Raw genomic sequence first — 13,075 nt, forward strand, 5'->3', positions numbered from 1 at the left:
TCCGCCATTGAAACCAAGGAAGAAGAAGAAGAAGGTCGATCAGTCGATTGCCGATCGCATCGAGCTGCGGCTGTGCTGATGTAAAGTTGCATTTCAGCAGCAGAGGAGCAGACCCGACGCACAATAGCTTCTGTGCTCTCATTTCCATTGCTTTAATACAACATTATTTATCTGTCGTTGGACTAAGACAGACATGGCGACGGAGATAACGAAAGGTGTGGAACAAGTTTCAGTGGGTAAGAATAAAAAGAGCTAGTCACATAGCTAGCTCCCAAATACATGTGTGTCTGGATTATTGCATCAGTTGCAGTGATGCTAGCCGTTAGCATTCAAGCTAACGCTGATTTTTGAATATATACGTCTCTGGTTTTAATATACATGTATATGGTGTAGTTCTACACAGTAATTGAGCTTATGTGCGGGTTTCATATTAACTTGCAGGTGAACATTGAGCCACACAGAGGCTACTTTGGGATAATATTTAGCCTTGACAGCTGTCAGTTTGCCGGGCAGCTAAAGGCTACGTCAGGCATTCAACGTTACCTGGGGTCCTTTTCCCTCCTTTGTTGTGTCTTTTAGTCAACAGGCATGTAGAAAGTCAGCATTATCCTGTTCTCCTACATATTACGTTAATTCAATCATATTTTATTCGTCAGTAATGGTTTCAGTTTTGTATTTAAGTATATCACCACAAGGTGAGTGGTGTAAAGTAACTAAGTACATTTACTCAAGTACTGTACCTAAGTTCAATTATGAGATACAGGGTAGCTTGTGAATTTACTCCAGGTGGAACTAAAGTCTGATTTAACACTTGATTATATTTCACATCATTCATCCAGATCTGTAAAGTAACTAAAGGTATTAAATACATGTAGTCGAGTAAAAGTACACGATGTACCTCTGAATTGTAGTGGAGTAGAAGTACAAAGTATCAACACATTGAAATACTCAAGTAAAGTACTTGAGTAAATGTACTTAGTTACTTTACACCACTGGTTATGAGATCTGCACCCTCTTTGCTTTCCTTATGCAAACCTTCCCAGCAGTTGGTCTTTTTTATTATTTAATTCATTCATCTCTTTCTGCTTCACAGGAGAGCTGTATGTGTCGGACAAATGTGGCAGCGACCAGGATGGGGACGGCACGGAGGCGAAACCATTCAAAACTCCTCTCGGGGTAAAATGATCATACACTCCCTCTGTTCTATAATTTAATTGTTTTATAATATTGTAAAATTGTAGGGAAATGCTTCATGTCACAAGATGTATTCTTAGTTGTAGCCAAATACTGTAAACCAAGCAATTTCTACTGTGTATTTTGCACATTTCTGCCCACCACATACACAGCACAGAATTTATTTTTCGTAGTAATTTGTCATATTTTTGTCCTAACTTCGTTTTTTATATTTGTATTTCTTGAAAACATTTATTGTTAAAGATTTTCTAAGTTCTATAATTGCTGCTTTTTTAAAACTTACTTTCCCTGATATGTTTAGAACATTATACACCAAATCAAATTCATTATATGTGAAACCAACTTGGCAATAAAACTGATTCTGATATATTAGATAATTGATATTTGCTCTAGTGGTTGATATATCTGATCTCATCGTGTTTATTGATAAATCCTCACAGGCTCTGATGTCCGCGGGGAAGGAGCCGTTCCCGACCGTCTACGTAGAATCACAGAAGGAGGGAGAGGTTTGTTGAAGAGAAAAAATACTTACAACGCACACCAGAAATGTGACAGTGTGGTTTGAGATTGTAAAAAAAACAGTCTGTTTGCTACACTGTTTTGCCAACTACAGTGTTTTAATACACCACTGTACATGGTATACATTTTAGTACAGTGTGCACATTTGAATTCTAACTTCTTATGGTTATTCTTTTTTTATTTACAAGTCCCTTACTCATTCTCCTTTTTCCTCTTCCTCAGCGTTGGGCGGTGATCTCTAAGACGCAGATGAAGAACGCCAAGAAGGCCTTTAACCGCGAGCAGATCAAGTGTGATGCCAAAGACAAGAAGGAGGTGTGTTCTCTTTACATCCGCTCCTAAAACAGCCTTAAAACTGTAATTCTTGTACACGATGAAGAAGTGTGTCTCTATGTCTGTTGTGGCAGGCGGAGGACACCGAGAGGAGAGAGAAGAACATGGACGAAGCCAAGAAGATCACCATTGAGAAGGACCTCAGCCTGCCTGAGCCTGAAACGGTACGCCATATTCTTTCTACTGCAATATATATGCTCTGTCTCAATCTGGACACTTCCCTTAGTACACTGCTTTGTCATGCTCTCTGAACACTAAGGTCGTTTTGACCATGTAGAGCAGGGGTGTCCAAACCTTTTTCACCGAGGGCCACATACAGAAAAATATACGAAGGGCTGGGCCACTCACTAGAGGTATACTGCCTCTTAAGTTAAGTTTTAAGTTAGCAAAATCAATATAATGTGTGTAAATTATTCTTGATTCTTGAAAGTGCTTTAACCTCTTAAGGACGACGGTCCCCCCAGTGGCCCCCCCCCCCCACTGTTTTTTTTCGAGACTGTGTCTCAGGGCTTCTTAACATTTATGAAACTATTAATGTGTAGCACCAGATTAACGGGAAGAATCTCAGCTAACTGAAGATATGAACCATTTTTACCAAAACAAAACACAAGGGTAATACCAAGCCTCTGAATTAGCACTAAGCGAAAAAATGCTAACGCACTTAGCACAGAACTCAAGATAAAGATACCCTTATTACTTATCGTAACTGCACATACAATATAGACGATTAAAGCTGAGACTCCACTGATTATTTTGGTATAGTATCATCACTGAGCGATCCGAACTCGCGACAGGGGAAGCAAACACAGACATCACAACACGTACCTTTACGGAGCTTTTACAGGAGATCGTCTCACCGTAGCTGTGGAGTGATGAGGCCCGAGCCTAGACGCCAAACTCAAACTATATGCTGCTTCTAATAAACATATTAAGAAACACGTGAGTTGTCTGACTGAAGTGTGTTTTTCAGGTTAAAATCCATCATCTGGAGGCCAAGAGAGGTCAGAGGGTCAAAGTGTTTGGATGGGTGCATCGCCTCAGGAGACAGGGTGAGGAGATTCACACAGGAACACAAAAACATCTTGTTTTACGTTTAAATGAAACATCTCCAGGGTTTTTTTGGCATATTCTTTTTCGTTTCTGCCTTCCAGTTGAAAAGGCAACACTTGAATTAAGGATATCTTAGTTTTGAACTTGATTGACAGAAGTTTGATGTGTTGTTCTCTGTATTTGTTTTCTCTTACAGGAAAGAACCTGATGTTTATCGTGCTGAGAGACGGGACTGGTTTCCTCCAGTGTGTCCTGTCTGATAAACTGGTACAACTTAATAACTTTGCTTTTTACACTCTTATAAACAACTTTAAGAATTTATATTAAATCATAAAGTGCTGTACTTTTCCCTTTTTGTTGTAATATAATCATTTAAGCTCACATAAACAGATACAAAAACTAAGAAAAAACACAGATTGTATTTTGGAGAGCTTACTTTGGTCACCAGAGTAAACACTTCAATCCCAAGTGATCGTTATCAACCTAAGATTAGTTTGTTTTACTGCTTGTGATGATGCTATAAATACATGCTGGTGCTGTGTTCTTCCCTCTGAGGCTACCTCACACTGACTTGTTTCCTCCTTCCTGTCCTCAGTGTCAGTGCTACAACGGCCTGGTGTTGTCCACAGAGAGCACTGTAGGTCTGTACGGCACCGTCACTGCAGTGCCCGAGGGGAAACAGGTAAACACACCTGCTGCACAACACACACACCTGCTGCACAACACACACAACCTGCTGCACAACACACACACCTGCTGCACAACTCGCACAACCTGCACAACACACACACACCTGCTGCACAACACACACACCTGCTGCACAACACACACAACCTGCTGCACAACACACACAACCTGCTGCACAACTCACACAACCTGCTGCACAACTCACACAACCTGCTGCACAACTCACACAACCTGCTGCACAACTCACACAACCTGCTGCACAACTCACACAACCTGCACGACACACACAACCTGCAGTAATTGTTTATGCACACAAGAAAGCAGGTTACTCGGGGAAATGAGGTTATGCAAGAAGTCAGACATGTTATATTAACTATGTTAACCTGGTAAATATGGTTTATAACTAGGGCTGCACACTAAATTGAACAGTTCTATTGAAATTGCAATATAAACAAATGCAATATTGTCAAGCTGCTGATATTCCGGACTACAAATAGTTTTCTACAGACTTAACAAAACATATTTGTTTGGTACAGATCCTACATAAATACTCCATAATCATTTTTATATATTTTATAATGATAATAAGAATAATGTTCCTCCAAGATTGGTAATCATATCACAATTTGCAATCAATATAATCTTAATTTTTCTAAATCGGGCAGCCCTGTATATTAACATATAACCAACATCTAAGATGAAATCGGGTCTCGTATCACACTATCAATATCAACTCTTTATAATCCAAGCTCCAACAGATTTTAAGAGGGGGGGGGGGGGGGGGGGGGTTACCTTGGTTGCTGATTGGCTAATGGTTACACAAGACAAAACATCATTATGACATCACAAAGTGGCCAAAATCTGATCAGCTCATTTTCAGACAGGTTTTTATAGAAATGGATCAGGACAAAAAAAGAGAGAATCTTTGTTCCTGAAACTTTCAGAGTCTCTTTACACAGAGGGGACACATGTTGCTGTAGAAGAGACATGAAGAAGAGGGGACACATGTTGATGTAGAAGAGACATGAAGAAGAGGGGACACATGTTGATGAAGAAGAGACATGAAGAAGAGGGGACACATGTTGATGTAGAAGAGACATGAAGAAGAGGGGACACATGTTGATGTAGAAGAGACATGAAGAAGAGGGGACACATGTTGATGTAGAAGAGACATGAAGAAGAGGGGACACATGTTGCTGTAGAAGAGACATGAAGAAGAGGGGACACATGTTGATGTAGAAGAGACATGAAGAAGAGGGGACACATGTTGATGTAGAAGAGACATGAAGAAGAGGGGACACATGTTGATGTAGAAGAGACATGAAGAAGAGGGGACACATGTTGATGTAGAAGAGACATGAAGAAGAGGGGACACATGTTGATGTAGAAGAGACATGAAGAAGAGGGGACACATGTTGATATAGAAGAGACATGAAGAAGAGGGGACACATGTTGATGTAGAAGAGACATGAAGAAGAGGGGACACATGTTGATGTAGAAGAGACATGAAGAAGAGGGGACACATGTTGATATAGAAGAGACATGAAGAAGAGGAGACACATGTTGATGTAGAAGAGACATGAAGAAGAGGGGACACATGTTGATGTAGAAGAGACATGAAGAAGAGGGGACACATGTTGATGTAGAAGAGACATGAAGAAGAGGGGACACATGTTGATGTAGAAGAGACATGAAGAAGAGGGGGACACATGTTGATGTAGAAGAGACATGAAGAAGAGGGGACACATGTTGATATAGAAGAGACATGAAGAAGAGGGGACACATGTTGATGTAGAAGAGACATGAAGAAGAGGGGACACATGTTGATGTAGAAGAGACATGAAGAAGAGGGGACACATGTTGATGTAGAAGAGACATGAAGAAGAGGGGACACATGTTGATGTAGAAGAGACATGAAGAAGAGGGGACACATGTTGATGTAGAAGAGACATGAAGAAGAGGGGACACATGTTGATGTAGAAGAGACGTGAAGAAGAGGGGACACATGTTGATGTAGAAGAGACATGAAGAAGAGGGGACACATGTTGATGTAGAAAAGACATGAAGAAGTGGATTTTGCATAATAGGTGACCTTTAAAGTTTGTTTTGTAAAAAAAAAAAAAAAATGAAGAGGGTCGTCAGTGAGTTTTTGTCTTCCTCTTCCAGGCGCCCGGGGGCCACGAGCTACACTGTGACTTCTGGGAGCTGATTGGCTTAGCTCCGGCTGGCGGGGCCGACAACCTCCTGAACGAGGAGTCAGACGTGGACGTGCAGCTGAACAACCGACACATGCTGATCAGAGGAGAGAACGTGTCCAAGGTGCTCCGCGTGCGCTCCACCGTCACGCAGTGCTTCAGAGATCACTTCTTCAGCAAAGGATACTGCGAGGTGAAGAGCCCCCCCCCCCTGATGAGAGGGGAGAAGGAATCCGTAAAGAAAGAGGGAAAGGGGTGTTTCGTCAGCGTAAACTTAAATGAAGCAAATGCAAAGAAACCCCTGGCTATGTGGGTGGAGACAAAAGCAATCGATAACAGGATCTTAGATTGACTATCCAGTAGATTCAATACTCTACTAATAGATAGATAGACAGACAGACAGACAGACAGATAGATAGATAGATAGATAGATAGATAGATAGATAGACAGACAGACGGATAGATGGATAGATAGATAGATAGATAGACAGACAGACGGATAGATGGATAGATAGATAGATAGACAGATAGATGGATAGATAGATAGATAGACAGATAGACAGACAGATAGATGGATAGATAGATAGATAGACAGATAGATAGACAGATGGATAGACAGATAGATAGACAGATAGATGGATAGACAGATAGATGGATGGATAGATAGATAGATAGATAGATGGATAGACAGATAGATGGATAGATAGACAGATAGATAGACAGATAGATAGACAGATAGATGGATAGACAGATAGATAGATAGATAGATAGATAGATAGATAGACAGATAGATAGACAGACAGATAGATAGATAGATAGACAGATAGATAGACAGATAGATAGACAGATGGATAGACAGATAGATAGACAGATAGATGGATAGACAGATAGATAGATAGATAGATAGATAGACAGATAGATAGACAGACAGATAGATAGATAGATAGACAGATAGATAGACAGATAGATAGACAGACAGACAGATTGATCCCAATTTGGGAAATGTTTGCGTTGCAGCAGCATAAAAAACAAGGCAATTAATAAGAGAAATTAAGACACTAGAAATAAACAATCCAAAATATTTCTGAAGTAGAAATAAAATAGCATTAAAAAGTAACAAATATACATGTGGAAATACAAATTTCCAGTAACAGGATATTGTATATACATTAATTGTGCAAGAAATTGATTATTCAATATTAAATTGAATATAAATGAAGAACAAGACATATCATATATATTATTCTGAAATGGACCAATCTGCACAATGACTACTTTTACTGTCGCTACTTTAACTATATTCTGATGATAATACTTTTCTACTTTTACTCGAGTAACATTTTGAATGCAGGACTTTTACTGAAACAGAGTATTCCTACACTCTGGTACTTCAGATCTGAGTACTCCTTCCACCTCTGCCCTACGCACCCGCTCTGTTTATGTAATCCTTTGTTGTTGTTTTCCTTGGTGTAGATCACTCCTCCGACCTTTGTGCAGACGCAGGTGGAGGGCGGCTCCACGCTCTTTAACCTGGACTACTTTGGCGAGCAGGCGTACCTGACGCAGTCCTCTCAGCTCTACCTGGAGACCTGCATCCCCGCCCTGGGGGACACCTTCTGCATCGCCCAGTCCTACCGGGCGGAGCAGTCCCGCACCCGCAGACACCTGGCCGAGTGAGCAACACACACACACACACACACACACACACACACACACACACACACACACACACACACACACACACACACACACACACACACACACACACACACACACACACACACACACACACACACACTTCCCGGCCACATTAGAATTATTGTTGCACTCAAAAGGGCCGGTTGTAACTTAAGACAATAAAAAAATATACATATATAAATGTATAATATATATAAAATAATGTATTATGTTACATTATTGCTTCTGCATTGGATTATTATCGGATAGGGTAATAACTCAATACATAACTACGTCTGAAAGCAGAAGTCTAGGGCAAATCATTGCAATTCTCTTCAGTGCGCATGTCACAAAACAAAATGCATTGTGGGATATGTAGTTTATGGGCAACATGCTTTTGTAAAGCGGTATGTAACCGTATAATAAATGTATTATATTCTTTGCAAGCTCGTGCGGGCCACATACAATGAGGTTGCGTGCCGGATTTGGTCCGTGGGCCTTGAGTTTGACACCCCTGGTCTAAGATCTTACTAAACAATTGTATTTTGATATTGGGCTTTATAAGTAAAAGTTGATGAAACTAAGCCTGTCGTCCTCCTGCTTTCTGATGTAATAAATACCTTTGTGTGTTCAGGTACACTCACATCGAGGCCGAGTGTCCCTTCATGTCTTTTGAAGACCTGCTGAACAAACTGGAGGACCTGGTGTGTGACGTGGTGGACCGAGTGCTGAAGTCCCCCGCCGCTCAGCTGCTCTACGACATCAACCCCGTACGCCGCCTTTTTCTCAATATCTGGGAGTGTGTTCAATCACTGGCTCACTTTATGGCGCATTTCCATTACAGTTTAGGAACTGGGGTAGTATCTATAGTAACGCAGTGTAGGCGGAGCCGTGACGTGATCTTCAGAAAACCCCAGAAAAACAACACAGCCGTTAGCTGTTAGCACTCAGAGCTCACAGCTCCTCATATATGTTCAGAAACTAGACAAAAGTTAAACAAGTACAACCACAGACTGCCTGTGTCATGGCGAATACAGTCGCTGCTTTATTTATGTCTGTATAGGCCGTTGTTGTGAGTGTGGATGGTCGGAGCATATACTGCGTTAGCTTAGCCGATCTCCATTTAGACAACACGCATTTTAAAAGGTTTTTCGCCTGCCGTCTGTCTGCAGACTTGACAAAGCATTAATTCATGGTTTTTACTAACCGGTATCAGTATGTTGTTACTTCGGCATCATTTTGAAACGTGTATTACAATTAAATCACGGTCAAATATGTCCATCTTGTTGTAGTTGTAGCCCCCTTGCCAGCGACGCTCTCTCTAGTTTAGCATACTCAGCCCGACTCAGCCTCGTTGTCTCTGGCCCTGGACCCGTGATTTTATGAGGCCAGAAAAACTGTGAATTAGGACCCGCCGGCCAAGTGGAAACGCAACCAAAGACGGGCCGCTGACGTCACAGCCCTCTTAAACCGTGCTCCGCGCTGTAGTGGAAACGCGCCATAAGTGCTGAAACAAGTTGATGAAACACAACGACAGCAGATATAATTCTAGAGCGTTGTGAATATTTTTTCCAATACATCCCAAATGTATAAAAGTTTGACGACAAGCTTTACTTGAAAGCTTTATTTGGACAAAAATGACACTGATATCTCAGCTTACGCTCCATTTAGTAACTGAGTTTTTTCATCACAATGGTCTTCATAAGCACATCTAAGTTCTTTGATATTAATGTAGTAAATATAGTAATTTTTTCTCCCCACAGAACTTCAAACCACCCAAGAGGCCGTTCAAGAGGATGGCTTACACTGAAGCCATCGAGTGGCTCCGAGAGCACGACATCAAGAAGGAAGACGGCTCCTTCTATGAGTTTGGAGAGGTGACCGCTACAACACACACACACACACACACACACACACACACACACACACACACACACACACATCACACACACACACACACACACACACACACAACACACACACACACACACACACACACACACACACACACACAACACACACACACACACACACACACACACACACACACACACACACACACACACACACACACACACACACACACACACCAGAATATCTGAGGAGAAACCCAAGAAGCTGCAGTAGAGCGGCTATATGTCTTGACCATGGCCGAAGTAATCGGATGAGGAGCAAACACCAAGATCAAGTCACATTATTAGATCTGGAGCACCGCCATTCTCTTGATGTGTTATAGTCCAGTGGGAGCAGGTGGGAGGGAGGGGAGAGAGTTCAGCCTCCTGACAGCCTGGTGGAAAATACAGTTTTTTAGTCGGGTGGTGCTCGACCTCAGGCTGAGGAACCTCCTCCTGATGTTTGATTTGTGTGTGTCCCTCTCTCAGGACATCCCCGAGGCTCCGGAGAGGTTGATGACGGACGCCCTGAACGAGACCATCCTCCTCTGCCGCTTCCCCGCCGAGATCAAATCCTTCTACATGAAGCGCTGCGACGACGACAGGCGCCTCACCGAGTCGGTACGGACCGGGGGGGTTAAACTTTGGGCGAGGAGGTGGGGGTGGAGAGTGGCATTCATCTGTGAACATCCATAAACACACCTCCGCCCCTCAAAGACCACTACTGTTTAGAAATATTTATGGCTATTTTACTTGCATCCTTTGTTTGCTAAAACCCTTTATGAACACACAGTTAGAAATTCACTACATGTATACAGTTTTGTACATTTAACGTCTTTAGACTATAAGTGTAAATATGCACATTGACATTTAATTGTATCTCGTTGCACTGCCATCGCTACTACCTCTGCTTTTACCACAATTTATTTATTTTTGTCTATTTCTTGACTGCCAAATAAATGTCGTGGTACTTTGTATGAAGACAATACAGATATATTCTATTCAATCTAATGCAGCTGGGTATTATAATGTAGGGCTTCAAACGTTAGTAATATCGTTGACATTGGCAGCTTTCCTTTTTGTGTTGGAAGACGATATTTCTGCAAAGTTAATCAAGATAGACTAGAATCACTAGATAAAGATTAGGCTACACAGATATTATTAGCATCATTCTATTTAAAGGATTAGATTCAAGCGGTGGTGGATATTTTCTTCAAAATGGTGTGATCCAAAAACTCCACATTTATTTCAAAATGCTGGATGTACATCTTTTCAAAATTCACAAGATGTCTTTATTTAACAAAATATTCTGCTTCAGTTAATATTTGTTGACATAAAGCTCTATTAAAAAAAACTCAGTAAGCGCTTTAAAACATTCAGTACAGTCTTATTGCAGAGGGAGGTGTTTCTGTTTAAAGGAAATAAATGTATGTATGGAGCACAGATGGGAGCTCTACATCTAAAGACAGCTTTTGGATCGAGGCCCTGAAGTGTAGTTCTCTCTGATGGTGTGTGTGTGTGTGTGTGTGTGTGTGTGTGTGTGCTGCAGGTCGATGTGTTGATGCCGAACGTTGGCGAGATCGTCGGAGGCTCGATGCGTATCTGGGACGCTGAGGAGCTGCTGGAGGGGTTCAAGAGGGAGGGAATCGACCCCACCCCCTACTACTGGTACACTGACCAGGTAACAGAAACCACCGCTACTTTATTTCCACATTGGCTCAGCAAGGAATACCATTTCTGTATTGGAGCGTAAGCGGCTTGGGTAATTGTTTCAACAGTTTAAGTGATATTTTATTCAACGGTGATGCATCACTTCAGGGCATTTTTGATTGACTGCTAACTAAGGCCTCTGTTTTAAGAGTGTCTTGGTAACAGTCATCATCTTATGGTATACAATTTGCTTAACATATTATATTAGCTATAATTTTAGCTTCTATGCGCCGCAGACCTGGAACAAACTTCCTGAACATCTGACGTTCGCCCCAACCCAATTTTCAAGCTTCGACGGAAGCGTCAGCCAATCAAATCATATGCCAGTACAAGCGCTAGCCAATCAAACCGCGTGCTTGTGTCTCCGGGGCGGGAGATTAATGTGATTGGTTGTTGGTCGCGAGCCAGACACGCCCACCGGCAAGCTTCAACGCACGCTGCCGTGTGGACGTACTGTTACTGTGTGTTCCTTGTCTTGTTAATAATGTGTGTTAACCGGCTGTGTGTGTTTCAGAGGAAGTACGGCACATGTCCTCACGGCGGCTACGGTCTGGGTCTGGAGCGTTTCCTCACCTGGCTGCTGAACAGACATCACATCAGAGACGTCTGCCTGTACCCACGCTTCATCCAGCGCTGCAGGCCCTGAAAGCGCACACACACACACACACACACACACACACACACACACACACACACATATTCTCACCCACACACACACACCTGGCATGTGGGACATTAAATGTGTTGCTCCAATATCAAATCCAATCATACTGTTTTGTCCCTTGGCTGTTTTTCTATCAAACTACGTCCACAGTTAGAGATTCCACCTGCTGTGCTCCGCCTCAAACTTTTCCTATTTGTTCTGACGTGAAACCTGAATGGGATAATTTCTTCCTCTGATCATGTTCTAATTGGTGGATAATTAACAAGAATAATCACTTTAGTTTCCTGCGATTGTGTGCAAGTGCTGTTAAAAAATGTCTCAATCGAGTTCTTCAGTGGCTGAAATATGTTGGTGTTTTCTGTGTGTTAGTTGTGGTGTAAAAACAGTAAAGGCAGGTACACACACTCTCATCATTGTGCTGGTAGACCAATGCTTAAACATCAAACCAACAGCGCTGCTTTGGTGCACTTTTCATGCATTTGGGAACATTACAAAAGAAAGTGGGTAAAAGAACGTTCGGAGCAGCCTTTGCATTTCAGGATTGATGGTTTATATATGTGAGAAAAACTGTTTGTGTTTCTGCCTCCTTATTTCAACTACTCCTCAACTCAATAAACTGCACTGAAATAAATGTGATTCTAACGGATGGTTTGTAAGAGGCTTTTCTTTAGGTTAGGTTGTTAAACATCTGTGTTTGTAGTTATATTTGTAACTCTTGTTCTCGTTTTCTAATGTTGACCAAAACACCACATGCTAGCTGAATATTTTATGTAACTATCAGATTCAACTTTGAGGCTTTCTCTGTTCATCTAAAGACAACCAAGTTCATCGGCCAATCTTTTATTAATGGAGGCAATAGGTTGTATTCCAAGTATAGTGTGTATTATATTAAATATAGCCCAAAAATGTATGTCAAAAAATCAACAAGACAGACTCCAGTAGTTTTTCATATAAAAACCACGTTTTATAAAGAAATCTGAAAAATGAGTATAATATAGGGAATTACATTAATGAAGTGACAAACTTCTAAAAGTATGTTTTAGAATAATCAGTCATTTTTGTTTATATTTGAATACCTAAAAAATATCCACAAAGGGCCGGTTGAAGTAAACATTCCTTTCATTTACTGTAAAATCACTATAATGTCACATAAG

At 41.4% G+C, this 13,075-nt stretch overlaps 1 protein-coding gene across 2 annotated transcripts; it reads left to right on the forward strand.

Annotated features, from left to right (window-relative positions):
• The first annotated feature begins 41 nt into the window (after positions 1-41).
• Positions 42-12,567, forward strand: nars1 (asparaginyl-tRNA synthetase 1). Of its 2 annotated transcripts, none has more exons than XM_034125869.1 (15): positions 42-236; positions 1,094-1,176; positions 1,635-1,700; positions 1,936-2,028; positions 2,121-2,210; positions 3,017-3,095; positions 3,293-3,363; positions 3,692-3,778; positions 5,950-6,171; positions 7,452-7,651; positions 8,290-8,425; positions 9,419-9,532; positions 10,037-10,168; positions 11,097-11,228; positions 11,772-12,567. In XM_034125869.1, the coding sequence occupies exons 1-15, from the start codon at positions 194-196 to the stop codon at positions 11,901-11,903; spliced, it is 1,680 nt and encodes a 559-aa protein (XP_033981760.1). In that variant the 5' UTR covers positions 42-193; the 3' UTR covers positions 11,904-12,567. The 2 variants fall into 2 exon arrangements, with proteins under 2 accessions (XP_033981760.1, XP_033981761.1); XM_034125870.1 differs by having other exon boundaries at positions 42-215.
• Positions 12,568-13,075: the final 508 nt, after the last annotated feature.

Source organism: Trematomus bernacchii, unplaced genomic scaffold (genome assembly GCF_902827165.1).
Source record: "Trematomus bernacchii unplaced genomic scaffold, fTreBer1.1, whole genome shotgun sequence".
Taxonomy (NCBI): domain Eukaryota; kingdom Metazoa; phylum Chordata; class Actinopteri; order Perciformes; family Nototheniidae; genus Trematomus; species Trematomus bernacchii.